The 18,811-nt window shown below is 37.2% G+C and overlaps 1 protein-coding gene across 2 annotated transcripts in view; it reads left to right on the top strand.

Annotated features, from left to right (window-relative positions):
- COG5 (component of oligomeric golgi complex 5) overlaps nucleotides 1–18,811 on the top strand; it is a 180,251-nt gene that overhangs the window by 63,646 nt on the left and 97,794 nt on the right. For both annotated transcript variants that reach the window (XM_048945602.1, XM_048945604.1), the window contains exon 7: nucleotides 13,162–13,292. In XM_048945602.1, the coding sequence (XP_048801559.1) occupies nucleotides 13,162–13,292 (131 nt within the window). The remainder of the gene's footprint in view (nucleotides 1–13,161; nucleotides 13,293–18,811) is intronic.

The raw sequence follows: 18,811 nt of genomic DNA, 5'->3' as shown, positions 1-18,811 counted from the left end.
CTGTGGTAGGTGGCTGTCAGCTGGCTCAGCCCTGTGCCATGTTGGCCTTGCTGGTGCAGGTTCTGCTGTGTGCAGCATGTGAGATACCACACTCATTTAAAGTGCTCGGCAACTGGAATTTGGCAGTCTTTCAGGCTCTGAGACTCAGAAAAACTTCTTTTTCTCTGAACAGTAGACCAGAGTTGAGCTTTTGTGTGCCAGTGTCTTGATTGTGCTTTTGGACTAGTGAGACTGTCAGGTCCCTCTCACTGCTTTCTGTTCGCCCCTCAGCTCTGCAGCCCACCACTGTGTGTTCCACGTGTCTTCAAAGACAGAGTGCATATCTTTCTTCCTCAGCTAAGAGCTGAGAGCACAGCTCATCCAGAAGCTTGTCCTCTGCAATCAGTTTGTTGACAATCGTTTTATTTGGCTCTCGAGATCATATGCTGGTTATTTTTTCAGACAAGGCTACTGAATTTCTAGTGTTTCAGTGATAAATGGTCATAAATATATCAATACCATTAATACTAAAGAGCAGTGATAATCTTTGCTGAATTTTCTGCTGAAGATGAATATTTATTTTCACATTTTTATTTTTGCTAGGCAAAACAGACATTCAGTTTATTGGAGAAGTGTAAATTGTATTTGTGCTGCAGTATAATAATTTCTTTAGGAATGGGCTTCTATAAGCAAGTTCAGCAAATGCTGCTGAGAAATTGTTTTTCCTCTAAATTTTTTAATTCCATTTTTTTTTCCACCAGAAGGAAAAGGTGTTTAGTCCAAACATTGGCACTATGAGCGTTAGAGAAGAAGCTGTTTCTTTCCTGATCTTAAAATGATTCATAGCTGTCTGTGGTGAATTCTACAAATTGTGCTTTCTGAGGCCTGAGAAGAATCTGTTGCCAGACTAAATATTATTTAGAATTAGAAGAACTGCAATAAAAATTATGAGGGAATCATATGAGTACACAATGAGTCTGTATGTTTTGACAGTTTTGTTTAAAAGTATTAAATTGCTAACCATCTTTTGTCCTTGGAGTAGCACTTTTATTTTGATCCAAACAATTTTTTGTGTATCAATTATTAAATATAATTAGGTGATAAACAATTGTGCAATTCTACAGAAAAGGAATGCATTTATTTAATAACAATTATTCATTAAATTAAATGTTATCTGTTAACATTTTGTGCCTTGAAGAACTGGAAGGCTTGCTTGCTTTCTTCTCTGGATATAATTTTTTTTTTTTTTTTACAAGTTCTTGTTATCATTTAATTCATTATTTTGAACTCTGCTACTCAGGATATTGATTTTTAGTTTTGAGTGTGTGTGGTGTCAGTGATAATAGAAGTTAGATATGTCATCGGAATTGTGTATGAGTAGACTTGGCTTTTGATTTTCCACTGCATTACAATTATAAAGGTCCATTCAAATTAAATTTTGTAACATAATCTGTGGCAATTCCCCCTTCATATGATTCCTAATTTTATCAATTTAAGTTTTGTGTGTATGTGGTTGTTTTTTTTGTTTTTTGTTTTTTTTAAGAACAAAAAGCTCATCGATATACATTTAAGAACCCAGATTAACCCAGATTAGTGATAAATCATATTATACTTTCAGGTTATTGAAGATCTTACATGGGTAGCATAAACAGTAAGATACCACAGCTGTCTAAAGGCAGTCACTGGGCATGCATTAGAGTGTTGTTTCTTTTAGGGTCGTCTTTGAGGAGCAGCTGTGCAGGTGCATTGTTCAAATCCCCTTTCACCTGTGCTCCTACGTGAGGAATCATTTAGGTTTGTTATCTGGCAGGTTTGGGAACAGTGGTGGACAATGGAGAGCAGTGTATATGGGGTGGGTTGGGGAGGTTCGTGGCACTTCCTTCATCTTCCTTGCGTTGTATTGTCATTGCAGAGGCAGCTCACTAATTAATTAAGTGCTCAGGACAAGAGCTGCTTTTTACCAATTTGTACCTACAAACGTTTTTTAACAGACTACAACAAATGTTGAGGGAAGAGAGAAAAAGATTAAAGCTTTAAATATTCTTTTTAGAATTTTGCTACCCGAACTGTGTAAGATAGAAGGTTTAATGCATCATGGCAGATAACTGCTGTCAGTCTTTGACTCGTGGTTAAATGCTTTGTATTGCTATCGAAACATCAAAAGGTGGGCACCTGTAGAGGCTAACTTCAAATACAAACATTCAGAATCTGATCACTGTTGGGTTTGGCTTTCAAGCAACGTTCTTTTCTTGCACATCCTTTTAGTACTGCTGCTAAGTTTTGTTGTTGCCAGAAGAACTGGTGAAAGTTCTGGCAGACTGAGTTGATTTCTGCCATAAGCTCATCGCTAAATTTTAATAAGGCTTTACTGCAGGAGATGAGATATTGTATGATGTTTTAAAATTGTGCAGCGATATTCAAGTTGTCTACAAAAGCACTCTGGATAACGCAAGGTTCACTTTGGTCTCACACAGAGTGTCTGAAGAACACAAAGCCTGTGTGATTTATAGCATACACAACATCTGTTGACTTTAAAAATGATAAAATCAAGTAAATCTGCAGCTAATTGCAGGCAGTTATTGATGGTATGCCAAGAAAGAGGTGGGAGGAATTAAATAGGCATTTATTAAAGATAAAAATTATATATACTTTTAAGTACTGAGGGAGTTAACATGATTAGTTCTAAAGAAAATGCAGTTCTGCTTTTGCAGAAATATTTTCCTGAAGGTATGAAAGAGGTGAATGGTGGGTGTTGAAAAGAGGCAGAAGAGACCCACAAGGAGAGAAGAATATGAAAGAAGTATTTGCAGCTTCCATGTATATAAGTAAAGAGAAAAAATAGTATCACCTCTTATCTTATCCAGGGGCCAAGGTAAATAGCATGGTTTTTGTTTCATTTGATTTTACAGCACTGTAGTACTACTGATCTTAAAGTACCTCGTGGTATTTTCAAATATGTGTTAGAAGTGATCCGTGTACAATCTGACAGTTTTGGATACATGCTGTAGTGTAAAAACAATGATAAAAATAATAAGGAAGTAGCATATAGCTCACTGAAGTGAAAAAAAGCGCAGCTAGAAATGGCTTCCTCTGTAAAGTAGCTGTAGACTTGTGTAACTTAAAGTCTAAAACTCTTCATATGCATACCTCTGATAAAAATGTATATCCTGATAAAAATGTATTTCAAAATTAGGGCTTTAATCAGTAACATTATATATTAAAGCACACAAATGAACAAACATCTCTTCTGCCCTCCTTCAAGGGCACTGATTCAGCAAAGAGTTTGCCATCTTTGCTGCCTCAGCAACCAAAAGGACGGTTGGAAAAAAAATAGTTATTTTTGACTGAGATTTTTTGGAATACATCTTTTTTTTTTTTTTGCATTGTATGTATCTGCTGCGACATGCTGCAGCAGTGATAAAAACTGAATCATTATATCTTTATGTAATGCTGAGTATTGTAAAAACTACTAGCATATTGAATGATAAAATGAATGATATTTAAAATAATATTTAACAGCTGTCAAAAATAGTGGTATTTTCAAGTCAACATGTAAATTCAGGTTATCTCATATCCTTCTACTCCCCACTATTTTGATTGATTTCATGATTGATTTCAGTTACGTTGCTAACTTAGGTAAAGAAGAGAGCGTCAAAGTCATATACCTGCATTTAGATGAGCCCCCATCTCTGTTCTGGAAAGATTTTGTTCAGCCACTCCAGCAATGCAGTTTGAAGGGCATAATTCCTTTACATGGGTGTATGATACAGTTGCAGTATATTTTCAGTTCAATACTCTCTTGCAGATATGAGAACACATTTCATCGTGTTTCATTTTGTATACTGATGCGATGCTCCGTTTTAGGGAAGATTGCTCATTGTACAGCTTTGGGGATTTTAAGCAAGACTTTCCTGACAATAAAGATCCTGATTTGTGTCTGTCTGCTTAAAATTTATTATTTAAAAAAAAGAAAAAAAGACATTTTTCGTCCCTTTGTTTTCCAGCCTTGGATGCTCTCCTGAAATTTGAACAGAAATGCTGTTGGACTGATAACAAGCAAGCAGTGCAAGCTACTGGCATAGATGGGAGTTGGGGGAAAACGTGCAAGGTGGAAGGGAAACGATGGCACTAAATTGCAGACTGATACTTGCATCTTTTAACAGCTCACGTTGCAGCATTTTTTCTCTTATTTTTGAGCATGATGTCATTCTTGTCTCTTTCAACCCTTACGTTCATTTCTTCAGTGGTCTCCAACTTGTTCTTCGTATCTCCTATGTTCTATATTATACCTATCTGTCCCCCTTTTTTTTTTTCCCATATGCTACACACATTGCTTTGCATCTGTGATGGTATGAAGTGTGTTCAAAACAGAAATAGGACAGCTAGATTTTTACTAGTGCAACATGTTTTATTTTTGCTTAGCTCCAAAAAAAGCCCAAGAGGAATATTGACTTGTCGAGGTATTACTGCTTTGTTGCTGCAATAAATTTGATTTTGAAAGTCCATGTACATCTGAAGGACAGTGCAGTGCCTAAATTAAACTTCAGTAAATTTGTTACGGATAAATGTTTTTCTCTCTGTTTATTTTTAATGAAGAACTATCTCTTAATTATCAGATTACAACATGGACTTTCTAAATAATACATACACATAGTATTTGTTTTTGTGATTATAACATTGTGCTGTGAATGCTGTTGTAGTTGTAACTCAAAGGTACTTGTGTAAGACATTTTTTTTTAATGTTTTCTGATTTATAGGCTAGAATATCAGCTAGAATATATGGCATGGAGCCAATTGCTGCTCCATCATCTAATGACTGATGACGCAAGGCATCAGCGATGCAGGTATTTTATCACAGAGAATTTAGAAAAATGCAATTTTAGCTAGTAAAAAAGTTTCGTGAGCTCTCAAGAAAGTTTCTCCAATTGGCTACATTTAAGAAAGGCTTAAGAACCTTTGTGTGATTTTTAGAGTTCTTCTTTTGTCTCTTTTCCTGTCTGCGTGCACCTCTGGGAAAGGTCTGGCTCCAGCTTCTCCCAGCCACCTGCTGGGCAGCAGACAACAGAAGTGAGATCTCTGTAATGATCTTTCCTGTGTTGACAGACAGTTCTGTTTGTCCTCATACCCATGTGCTTCAGTCTCTTTGACCGTCTTGGTGGTTCCTTTTGGGCTCACTTGAGCATGACTTACTGAAGGTTAGAATCACAAATCATACAAAATCCCAGGTTGGAAGTGGCCCACAAGGATCACTGAGTCCAACTCCTGGCGCCACACACCACCACCCGAAATGCAGAACCTAGCGGAGGTTCATTAAGATTATGGGTCTGAATGCAGCACAGGGAAAAAAGACAGGGGAGGATCTCGTGGTGGGAAACCTCAAAGGAATTCAAGAAATTCTGCTTTAGGTCTAAGTGGATGTGGGAGTAGTGCGGTATAACTAGTGATTAGACCTAAGTAATGTTTGTCTTGGTATGCTAAGCTATTTTCTGAATCATGGCATTTTCACAGGGATGTCTCCAAAATATGGTGCTCATTGTTAAGTCAGGGATGATGATAAAAATAGATATCAAACTCATTTCCATCAATTCCAGATCTTGCCTGACATCTGATTTCCAGCCCAGAGAATAGGAATTAACTCTTCCATCGAGACAGTTTAAATGCAGCTTTAATATAATGTTAAAAATGAATAGTCGGGTTTCTTCAATACTTCTCCCATCCTCTTATCAACTTTGGATGTATTTCTTGAGTTTTATGTGTGCAGTCTGGAGAGACAAAGCAAGTTTCCTCTGTTGGTAGAGAATGGCCACAGATGATGATTAAAGCATTGGCTGGGAGGGACCTCAAGGCTCATGAAGTTCCAACCTGCACCTTTCATGCTAGACCAGGCTGCCCAGGGCCTGGCCTTGAACACCTCCAGGGACGGGGCATCCACAACCTCTCTGTGCAGCCTGAACTCACACTTTAAAAATCAGCAATGATTGTTTTGAGGAAACAGAAATCCAAGTGCAAAATGACACCCATTCCTTCCTCCTCCAACTGTTCACAACAAACATCCCTTTGTTTTAATATGATAGAAGTTACATTTTTTTATATCCAGGTGATCACTTGTTTTGGAGTGTTGAACTCAATTTTATTCTGAAGTCCTACTCTGGTAAAATAACACAATGTAGATGACAAATGAGATCTTTTTACAGGTAGAGTGCCCATGTTTAAATGAGTGGTTCAGGTTTATGCTTTCTTTGAATCATTTACTTTCACCAGTTTGGTTCTTGTACTGTTGACCTGATTTCCTTAGAACTTAAACGTTCTTGGCATATGATTGATATGAAAGGCTGAGAAGTAGTTTTGCTTTGTTTTCAGTTTTCATGTCTCCTTTCCCTAAGGGCATCTGTGAGAAACTGTACCTGATTGTATAATACTTTATTTCCTTTTCTGGACTTAAACAGCATGAGTGCGTTCGCACGCTGCCCAGGAAAGCAAATAGAAGCACAGTAACGCTGGCCCCGTTCTGCTTCTGGCTCCAGCAGGATGGTTTTGCCTCCCTTAATGTTGCTCAGACAGCTGAAATGCTAAACCTTATGTATTATGCATACGAGTAGTTAATTTTTAAGATGGGAGAAATTGGTTAAATAAAGATCAGTTTTCATAGGAATTTAATGGCATTTTAGAGGTAGAGAGATATTTTATTCTCAGTTCTTTCACAGAGGAAAGGAGAATTTTGCAGGAATCTGGATGTGTAGGAAAATGAAGGAAGGACAGCAGGAAATTTGTGAGTAGCTGGCACTAAAATTTTCTTCCTCTTCTGTAATGAATTCATAATCCCTTCATAAAAGTTTCAAAATCAGTCTTTTAAGATACAAAATTGATCAGTGTCTAAAGCATATCTAAAGTATACTGTGTATTCTATACAGCACAGTGTAGAGCAACATTCTTATTTTGAACATCTCACATGGCACCATAATTTACACAATTTTTATAGGAATAAACAACTTTTTTTTCAGAAAAGCTCACACTGTATCAAATGACTATAAGATATTGTTTCATATTAACTGTAGTGGAATCCATTTCCCTTGATTTAAAGACTTAATATAAGCCATGCTACAGCAAGTGCTTAGGAGCCTGCTGCAGGGTTTGGGGCAGACATTTCAGCCTATGCAGAGAATTATTTTGCTTAAAGGAGATCATGGAGAAAGAATCTTTTCTGAGGCACCAGCTTCCATTTTTGAAGACCTACGAATGTGCCTGCTCTTGCCATTCCCCACCTGCTCTATGTATCAATTGCATAGGAAATGTAAGCATCTACAGAAAGCAGGCTGTTCTTTAGGTTAGGTTATCCATCTATTCCACTTAAGGAATAAAGATGAAATATAAAATAATAGATTGATTTAACCAATAGATGAGCATTGGGTTTCTGCCAGGGTATCAGGCTCTTAAGCTAAATTCTGGGAGGTTTTTTTAGTTTTATATTACCTGCATTATTAAAAACAGATGAACTTAGTAGGCCTAACAGCTTCCCAAGCTGGGGGTTTGGATTTAACTGGGGCAAATATGATGCCATCTTTCCTTTTTGCTAGCAAGTGCAGTAGTTAACATTGCAGTGAGGACCATGGAAGTTTCCATGATGGATGAGATTGTGGCCCATTCGAATCAGTAAATTTCTTTGAGGTACTTTGGAAGTAGATGGGAAAAAAATTTCAAATGGATCCTCAGCAGTTCTAACAAATCAATCAACTAATTGTGTTTGTTTTGAGCTTGTATCCAGGCACTGCTGTAGGTATATAGACTAAAATTCATAATAACTCCCTTCAAGAATGGAATTTGTCATTACAGAATATTTCTCCCTCATAGGAAAGATTTTATGTGCTTTTACAGTATCTGTCCTTTTCCTTCTAATTCTTTGTAATGCAGATGTATAGTGTAAATAGTGATTTAGGTTCGGCTTTGTGCACATCTTCTACCAATTTACATTCCACCAAGAGCGGAAGTTGTAACCTGTCCTCTCATTTTTGCCAGCAGTGGCTCTTTTGTGCCTGCATTGTGCATCAGATGGGAGAGTAGTAGTTTCTTAGAAAATTGTGATTTTTCTTCATTTTCAAAAAAGAGCAGCCTTAGGACACAAATGTTACAAGATGTCACCAACTTTTCCCTCAGTTAAGAATGTAAAAGTGATGTAAAGCAATTAATTCAAAAAAGAAATAGTCCCCAAACATTCCTCAAACAGGCAAACAGAAATAGAGAATTTCAAGAATATTTTCTTTTAATTACCCCCAATAGCTTCATCTTAATTTATCTTTGTCTGCTTCCTATGTACTCATTGGGTAAGTTGTTCATAGGGAATCCACTTCAGCTCTTCTAATTCCCTTCCAGAACTTTGCTGTAACTTTGCTTTTTGTTCTTAGCGTTGCTGATGCAGCATCTCAAAGCACAGAAGGATTTCTCTTTTGGCTCAAGTATCCTCTTGACTGACTTGGTTTAATCACATTGGTTTGTTACTGTCTGTCCTGGTTTCCTATCCGTTGATTCTCTGGTTTTCATCAAGAGCTCAAAGTCATCAGTTTAAATAACGAGCATAGTGCTGTTTCTGAGAAGCTTATAGTGAAGCTAGTTTCATCATTATCCTGTTTTTCAAAAGCTTGAATATTTACTAAGAAAATTCAGATTTTTAAAAATCTTCATTATATATTTTCACAGTGAAGTTCGAGGTCAGAAAAGAAAATTGTGTCAGAAAGATTCTAAGTTGTTGAGACATAAAAACTCTCTCTTTTGCTCAGAGTATTGTTTTCTACCTGGTGTATTGTACATATCAGATCTATGTCTGTTAAACCCCTCTTATATAACTACCTGGGAAACGGTGGTTTGAAAAACATAGCTGTAAGCAACACCTCAGGCAGTGGATTAGAAAACTGTTCAGGTTTAATAAATCTAGAAAATTTGGAATTGCAATGACAAAAATCTTTTTCCTTTAAGAAATACAAGAAACCAACCCTTTCTTTGGCTGAGGTGCATTAAATGTCACTGATTCCTAGGGCTCAGTGCATTTTGTTTTGACATATAATATTTTTTGTTCAAGAGAAGGATTCAGCAGGCAGTCTGTATTTTAAGTCCTTAAAAAGTCATTTCCAGCTGTTCTTTCCAAGCTTAATAAGGTGTGATAGTTAGAAGGGAAGCAATACCACAGATAGCAGAGGAATGGGAGGTGAAGGAATGGGAACAGCACCGTATTTCCCTTCTCTAGTTTCCTTCCTTGCTTCAGTACATGGAAGTGACTGGGGCAGCATGCTTCAGCTCTTGCCGATGTGAGGGCAGTTCATGCCGTGACTGCAGCCCTGCAGTGCAGTGGTAGTTTATATGGTTCCTAACTTATTTTAGGCACAAGTGTGTCTTTATATAAATAGTTAACTTACTAAATCTACTACGCTTTATGTTGAAAGACAGGAGAAGTGTGGAAGTCCTGCTAACCCTGTGGTAGTGATCGAGAACAGAGCTGTGAACATCGGCCAGCTCTACATTATGGAGGAAAGCTGGTAAATTTTTAACTGGGCTCCAGTCCCCAGAGTCTCTGCTAACTAGAAGATAAGCCTTTGCACTTTCTTTGTTTTTGAGATGTAGACACAAATTCCTTACAGACCATTTCACTCGTACTTCTTTGGCTACAACTTCTCTGGTTAGACTGTGTAGTTACTTAGACACTGCGCACAGCAAGAAACTGGATGATGGCACTGCACAAATGCGTGGAGAAGAATTCTGCTTTTGCTAGTGCCTGGTAGTATCTCACTTCAGGTGACATATTTTCTTTTTTAATTAAAACTAGCAGCTTGGAATATGTAAGTTCCTCTACAATATTTTAAGTACACTGGAAAGTGCTCTCAGAAATACCCTTTGAATTTTGCATAGTCCTGTGTGGAGCCAGGAGCTGGACTCAGTGAGCCTTGTGAGTCCATTCCAGCTCGGGGTGTTCTGTGACTATGGATTCTAAATATACTGAGGTTCTGGCTATGTGTCAACTGCATCTGCTGTGTACCACCTGTGTGGTCAGCAGTGACAGCTTCACTGATGGCAGTACAGAAGTGTAGATATGTGCTGTCTGTGTTGCAGCTTCTACTCTTATATAGTAAGGTCAGGAAAGCAGTTGCAGATATTTCTACTGCAGACTCGCTGTCTACATGGAGGCTGCTCATCATCTGAGAATAGTATAATATGATTGCTGGGGCTTCTCTACTGCTTAGAGCAGTAGCTAACAGCATCCAGAGCAGGCTGCCTAGACACTGGACCCACAGAAAGGCGCTCTGTTAAGAAGTCCCACAGAAATGCATTGCATCCCAAGTATTTTGTTAGGATTGCAGGGAATGTGAACCAAAGATGCAGATTTTGGCAGATGAGCAGGAGGTGGCTGCCAGTCTGAGGCACAGATGGAGCATTTGGAGAAGCCAAAGCAGCATGGGCTTTCTGTTCCTTTCATGAAACCATCAGACTGATTAGGTTTTTAGCACCTGAAATGGCCTAATTTAGGTTTAGAGATAAAAAAACAGTAGGGAAAAACAGTCTCTTTTTTATTTCTCTTTCGCAATATTTTTTTCTTTGGATTTAGGAGATCAGGACCACATTTTGTTTTGTTTAAGCAGCCTGCTTGTGTAGAGTGTGATTTTATCATGAAAGTGAAATCCACAGCAAATTTCTTATTTGCTAGGTGGATAGGTGAGTCTTTGATGATATTTGCACCTTTTGTAGTGCCATGTTGCCAAAAATCTGCTTGGCAGTAGATGTAAAGTGTGGCTACTTCTTTGCACTTTTTTTTTTTCGATCTTACTATGTCAGCTGACAAGTACAGGTCAAAAAATAATGTTCACATTCAAGACACTTGTTGATTGGTAACTGAGTACTGAGTGTATAGTATCAGTTTTAAGAGGTTCGTACGAAAAATACATTTGGATGTGCAGCTTGGTCACAGCAAAAAATTGTTCTTCTCAAGAGAAGTTACTCACCTGGGTAAGAGGAATTGTCATAGCCCCTAGCAAAAAACAGCTTTGTAAACATGTGTTTGTGTCAGGCTTCATTAGCAGCCTGTGCAACATGAAATGTACCTCCCTGCTGCTCACCTGTCCTCTGACTCCTCTGATCAATTTTAAATGGGTACATGCAGACAAAAGCATTTGCAGGTCTATTCTTAGTAGAGTGAAGCCTATTTGACACATAGTACTGTTAAGAATGTTGATCTCCTTTATTCCTTACTCAGCTTTATGCAGCAATTCTGGAAATTTTTTGTTTCAGTTCCTTATGCTGAGTTTTTCACATGCAAGTGCTCTTCTCTATTGTGGCCGTGTAGTGATCCACGTGGAATTCTGTGTTCAGTTACGAACATATGGTTGCAAAAATGAGTCTGATGATTAGATCACTTTATTGTGAATAAACAAAAATAATTGGTTACTAAAGTGAAAGTTTATTTAAGATTTAAAAGCTCAGCTAGCCTAGTAGGGATAAGTCTATGCCTTAGTAGACTTACTGGGAGGACGTAAGGGAAGATGACTATCAGGAAGTCGTTGTTACAAATGGAAATGGTGAAACATTGTGAAGGAAGTATCTGGCACTGAGTGAAATGCCTCTGCCATTAGTTTCTTTTATTCATTCTTTCAAAAGAAGGAGTGGAACTCATGCTTTATTCAGCAAAACGCTGATAAATGTGTAAATGTGAGGAGTCCTGTATTGTCTTGTAGAGAAGCAGTAGTGTGAAGATCCAGCCTATCTTGACAATTGAATTAGGTTTACTCAAATCTAAAAAGATTTAAAACTCAGAAAAACAAAACGGGGAGTAAAAAACAACATTGTCCAACTTTGAAGGTTCACTGAGGACCCTGCTAGACTGCTTTTATAATTCCCTGTGGATCTCATCTAAGGCATCCGGAGATGTTCAACACCTAATGTCTGATTCTCACCTAATTTCTGTTGTAATTCAGAGGTTTGAGTGAAGAGGCACATCTGTTCTTGAAGGGGCCTAAAGACAGTACACTCAGGTTATGCTTCTCCTATTCCAGGAACACGCATTTCAGAGCAGTGGCTATAGTTGGTTTGGTTTACAATAGATATGAATGTAATTGTATAACATTTGAATGATTTGAGTTACAGCACGATCTAAGCTGTAGGTCTTGATTAGCCTGCAGAAGGCTGAGTAAACAGTTCTTGCATTGTGAGAGATTACCACAGAAAGACAAAAGCCATCTGAGAAAAGATGTCCTCCAGCCCTTCTTTCTGGAATGGGTCACTGATTGGGTTTGGGCACGTCAGGAGTGCAAGACCAGGCAGGGAGCCAGTGGCAGGGAACTGGTAGCATAGAGGTGATGTATCTCAGTTGGTGTGAAAAACTGATTTTTACTCTCTAGGTTATGTTTTATATCTTAAATTGCCCCATATAAAAAGCCCAAGTAGATGAAAGAACAGAGATCACTGTCATGACCTTTAAAAAAAATGAGTGTACCTGGGAGAAAGATTGTCACAGATTCAAACTTCTTTGATAAAGAAGGACAAAGCGGGATTTTCAGCTTGCTGGCGTGCGCTAATTACTAAGTGTCAATTAATGAAAGATTAAATGGTTTAACCATGTTTACATAGCCAGTGACAGAAGTCAGCTTTCAGTGGATTTTCACCTGCCCTGCTGAATAATGTGTGAATGCTGTACTGACGAACAGCTGGTTTCTATCATGAAAATAAATTTTGTGATATTTTCATTTATCTGCAATGTTTAGAATTTTAATTTGTATTTGAAGTATAATTTGAACATATAAGCACATAATACGTAGAGATTGTCAGATATTAGAGAAAATTATGCTTATCAAAACATCTGTTTAGATAAGTTCAGTTACATAGTTAGTCCTCTGGGACAAGTGTGTGACTTTCTTGCCCCTTGATGCACCGTAACTGAGATTCTTGAATTCCTTGAACTGACAGCTTTTCCAAAGTGTCTGATTCTAGAGAGGTAAATGAGATGTATTAAATATGCATGTTTTTGAGTAACAGTCTTTTGATTTTCAGTTTTTCTCGAACAGTTCATTCTTTCAGCATACTCCGTTGTCAAGTGTTTTATGCAAAAATGTTCTTTGGAACTAACTACAATTTCTAAACGTTTTAATGTGTTTAAAATGTTCCATTTTATTATATGTCAAGCTTATCAATATTTTGTTGCTTTTTTAGATTACCTTTCTCAAGGGATAGATCTGTCTGGAATAGAAGTAATTGAAAATGACCTGCTTTTTATTGCAAGAGCTCGGCTGGAGGTAGAAAATCAGGCTAAAAGGTTACTTGAGCAAGGTGTGGAGACTCAGGTAAAATACATGTTCTTTTTTTACTTCCTTTCACAAGTGAAGTTTGAAGGGTGCTGTGAGACTTGATTTCCTTTGTTTGGTCTTGCATTTTCTAATGGATGTTAAACTTAAAACCATCTTACTTTCAAGAGAAAGTAATTCACATATCAGTATTCAGATTCATGTATCAGTATTCAGAAAAATTGACAAAAGTAGCTTTGTGCAATATATTTATTTGCAAAAATAACATTTTGTAGGACCTAACCCTGAAAATTTGTGAGGGAGTTTGTGCAGACAAAAGAATTCTAAACAGTGTGATTAAAAAAACCTGCTAATGAAGAGAATTTTGCATTTAGCGCAGTATATGACATTGCTGATATTGCCAAGCTTTGCAGGTAATTCTGGAAAATGTAGTTTCTTAAAACTAAGAAGATTTCTGCATTTTAGCTGTGCAGTTATGTAACAAAGCGATTTGATGGATTTCCGATTAATACTTTAAAAGGCATTGTAGACTTTGAGGTAGATATTCACTATACTCATAATTACAGTCTTCTATACTAAATGTAATTATCTACATTTTTAATAACCTGACTGTGTGTGTTATTTAACTATTTGTAGTATTATTTGTACTGACCCTTTGCCTGTTTTTAAAATTTGTATTCCCTTGGCTATTAAAAAAACCCAACATATTTTAATCTCCAGTACTACAGTAAGAGGAGAAATCTAGCACAAGTTCCTATCAGCTTTGTTTTTTAAATTAGAAAACAAAGTGTATTAGAACAAGATGTTTCTATGCTGTTTGTTAAAAATGGTTAACCTCGTGAGGCAATGTAGCATTTATTTATAGTATTCGATGCTGACATGAGAGAAGAACATGAATGGAATGGAAAATCTCGTAATTAAATTGGCTTCATTAGATAATTGAGGATTAAAATGATCATTATGTATCGTCTTACACCTCTCATTGTAAGTAAATGTGGTAAATACCGTTCACTATTTACTGATAGCAGAATGATAGGGGAAAAGAAAAATGCTGTTTTTTGCATAATTACTATTCAAATATTGAAACTCCTGGCTTTTTGAGCACGTTGCTGAACATGAATTGGGCTTGTTACAAGCTATGAAATATATGCTATGTTAAATGAAGACTGAACGATGATAGGGGCTGAGAAAAATCTATTTTAAACATAGCAAAAGTCTTCATCGGTGTCGACCCCTTCTAGTTTTTCATGTCAGATTTGACCTTCTCTGATAATTTTCTCTTTATATTAAGTACTAAAACAGAACTGACAAAGATACCCTGGGGAAATCAATCCCACTCTACTTGAAAAATTGACAGATTTATTAGGTGTTCCAGGCTCTATCCAGGTAATCAAGAGATTATTAAAGGATTTGCTTGTTGTGCTTTAGCCAGGGGCCTGTTTCTAGCAAGAGAGATTGTTTGGAAGATTGTTTAGAAGAACATTTTTAGTGTTTAGTCCTATCAGAAATGGGTATTTTTATTAAGTAATGTTGGGCTATGTCTCACAGATTTGTTGTTGGATACAGTTTGCTGATTTAATGTTGGAATAATATGTTTTATAAAGTATGCATGCAGACATTGCCCAAGAAATATGGAGTTTGAAATACGACCAACGACTTCTGTGTCTTTGGTTCTTAGTATTGTAGCTGTTTATTGACAACCTGGTTTACATTTATACCTTCCAAGCCCTGAGATTTCCCACAAAGGGGCATAGAATCTTCATCTTTTCATGTGCACTTTGTCGTACAGTATTTTTTAGATAGGCTGCCTTTTTGATGATTCCTATTGTGGTAGCCAGGTCTGTACCGCTGAGAATAATGCAGGTGTATTTTGTCCAGCTGGTGTCCATGAGCCAGCAGTGTGCCCCCACAGCCCAGAAGACCAACCATATCCTGGGCTGCATCAAAAGTAGCACGGCCAGCAGGGTGAGGGAGGTGATCCTGGCCATCTACTCTGTGCTGGTGAGGCCTCAGCTGGAATATTGTGTCCAGATGTGGAGACCTCAGTACAGGAGAGACTGTTGTAGCACATCCAGAGGAGGACCACAAAAACGATCTGGCCTTTGAATATCTGAAGGAGAGCTACAGGAAAGAAGGGGACAGACTCTTTAGCAGGGTCTTTTGTGATAGAACAAGGGAAATGGCTTCAAATTTAAAGAGGATAGACTTAGGTTAGATATAAGGAAGAAGGTTTTTACAGTGGGGGTGGTGAAGTGCTGGAACAGGTTGCCCAGAGCTGTGGTTGATGTCCCATCCCTGGAGACTTTCAAGGCCACACTCTTGGCCGTGGGCGACCTGACCTAGCTGTGCATGTCCTTCTTCATTGCAGGGAATTTGGACTAGATGACCTTTAAAAGTCCCTTCCAACTCTAAAGAGTTTATTAGTCTATGATCTAAGCAAAGGCTTCTATGTGTGCTCACAGCAGTAACTTTAAAGCCGCCATCTGGGTATAAACTAGAAGAGTCGCTCAACATTTCTAGATTTAACAGGTTTTCATAGAGCTGCCAACCATGCTTGTCTTCCTAATCCTTTTAGAAACAGTAAGCCTTCTCTGCTCCTGTGGGCAAAAGTAAAGCAAATAATGGTAAATCCATTCAAGTGGAGGTAGCAATGTCTACAGGCATTTTTTTATTGCATTGTATGCTTTGTTACCCACTCCTGGTGTACATAGTACAGATTAATGCTCTGTCATGAGCAGCATCAAGAAAATTGATTCAAATTCTGTTCTTACTGTTTAGTCCTGAATTTCTTCATAGCTTTCCTTCACACTTTAGGCAGGCTCATAGCAGATAGTGTAGAAATCAGGAGAGACTGCTTTAACAGAGATACAACCAGAGCATTATTATATATACAGCAGTGTTTTCTGCCTAAAAACAAGAAAACAAGAAAAGGTACGTAGCTGTCTTGCAACCACGTGAAGTGTCCCCTGCATTTCTTTGGCTTACAGGAGGAACTAGGTAAAATGATCTAAATTTTCCTTAGACACCACTTTTTTCAGCAAGTGTATTGTGTAAGGTATATATGAATAGTAAATTACTCACAACAAGAGAAACCACTCAATCCTTTATAGAACAATTCTGCTGGACAGCTGCTATACATAGAAAGAAAACTTACTCCACAGCTTAGCTCATGCCTCAACTCCTTTCTTTTATATGATCATGCTTAGTGCTAGACTTCATCTTACAGCCAGGACAGGTGGTTGCCCACACTTAGTTCCCTCAGGTAATTAAACTGTTGATAGCATAAAGGGCCAGGTAATGTGCACACAAAAGAATACATACCCATCTCTCCCATCTTTACTTTTATTAAGATGTAGCACAAGTTGTGAACTAGGTTTAATGCTTTAACCACAGTTATGGGGCGTCTCTAAGTAAGAAGGGTAGATTTTTGCAGGCTTTATACTAGTATGTGTGAAATGGTTTAGGAACCTATGCTATTGCTTTTGACCTTACCAATATAAACTTTGTTTATTTGTTAGGATGTAGATGATGACGATCATGGTATCACTAAATACAGAATAAAACATATTTAGGTCAAACAGGACATGATGTGAAGATGAGAGCAGAACTCAGAATTCCTTGATTATGCACCCTAAACACAGTTTGTGTTACAGAAAACTTCCTTGTTTTTCTACCTAGCATAAATCTAGTGAGACCTAGATTCATTAAAAATAGTGAAAGTTTCTGGTGTCCTTATAGTGAAGTTTCTTGATTGTATTAGAGAAAGCAAAAAATAATCTCCTTTGTTCAAATGTTGAATTGTCTGCAGTTTTTCTTTAGTATGTGATTTTTTTAAGAGCTCTCCTAGTTATAATCTCATAGAATAAAGAGGGAAGAAAGCAAACAAACAAAAATAATCCTAAACTCTATTTCTGCAAGATGTAAACAAGATGAATATGTAAACACTACAATCTGAGCACAAATGTCTCGATTACTTTCAATGTAATATCTTGATAATTTTGCCAAATTGAACATATTTGGGGGTATTTTGAATTTCCATATTGTATCTGAGTAGAATTTATTGTGATCTGTTTTGCATTCCACTTCATTCTGATTCTCTCCTCTAAATTGAATTGGCTTTAGAACAACTACACCATTTTTTCCTTTCATTTTTTAATTTAAAATTATTGATTAGACACATAATTGTTCTAGTCTAATGCTGCTTAGCGCCTGAGATTGAAGGATGAAGTATCTGCATAATTTACCAGTGTTCTAGAAATTGCTTATTGCTTATCAAAATTGCTTATCAAAAAGTTGCTCAATTTATCTCTAATCAGGGCCATCTAAGCTAGGTGCTTAGTAGTACATTTTGCAGTGGAGCAGCAAGATTGGGATAATAATCTGATCTCCTTCTCAGACCAGCATTTAATCTCATGTCAAGGATCTCTATTGCTGTCCCTAAGGGATTAGTGGGAGCAGTATGCATATAATTGAGCATTTTTCTGGAGGTGATCATCAAGAAACTACACGTTGTTTCATATCAGGATCCTCTGAGCTGAGTGCTTATGTAGTACAACTTGCCATGTTACACCAAGATTGATGAAATTAATCTTAAATCCTTTGTAGGCTGGCATTTAATATAATGTCAAGGATCTTAAGCAATGCATAGTCTTTCTTACCCTGAGGCAGCATGTTCCAGGCATGCAGATGCACTTGGAGGTGCTCGAGGTATTTACGTATCAAAAATGGCTGGCATTGATTCAATTCAGTTTTTCACTGAAAAGATATTTTCACTTTTTTTTTGTGGCAAAACCCACAAAAAATGATAATGTTGCATTCTTGAGTTATTTCTAATAATTACTGCCAAACACTTGGCTTTTGTAGCAGTACTGTGTGAGTAAGGGCATGTGAACTTGAATTTCTAATTACTAATCTTACATACTTCAATAAGATTATGTGTTTGATTAAAGCATTCTCTTTCTTGGTTGTCTTTGGTATAGACCTTGTACAGGTATATGAATGTGCTGTCTAAAGCTGTCCAGTCTGTGGAACAGTGCTTGATTGTAGAACAAAGTGTAATGTCAAAGTAGAATGACGCTTAGCGTGACCCACAGTTGAGTGGTGGGCTTCTTAACTTCTATCTTTGGTTGATTCAGCTTAGGATGTACTGTATTGCACACGCTGATGTCCTGCACTACTCGATAGAAAACCTTGACTTCTGAATGTCTTCCCCTGCCCATTGCTGCTTTTTCATGCCAGCTACCAGATTTTATCCTATTAAAAAAAAAAATTTATAAGGTGATGCAAATGGAAATTGATTTCATTTTGCATCTAATTGTGTAAATACAAAGTGATCATTATAACAGAAAATAAAGTAGAAAAAATATGAGCAAACAATTCCCAGTTTGTTCATGACCATCTTTGTATCCATATACTGTGGGCTGTCCTCATAAAAAGTATGGAAAACTTGGAGTTGAAATGCTACCCAGATTATACATTTTTTTAAAGTCAAAGAGCAGCCAATGTTTCTTCTTGGTTTTGTTTGGTTTTTTATTTGTTTATTTGTTTTTTTTTTGTTC

The sequence above is a fragment of the Lagopus muta genome, chromosome 1, assembly GCF_023343835.1.
Source record: "Lagopus muta isolate bLagMut1 chromosome 1, bLagMut1 primary, whole genome shotgun sequence".
Classification (NCBI taxonomy): domain Eukaryota; kingdom Metazoa; phylum Chordata; class Aves; order Galliformes; family Phasianidae; genus Lagopus; species Lagopus muta.
Note: the sequence above shows the minus strand (reverse complement) of the source record. Positions and strands in the feature narration are given on the sequence as shown.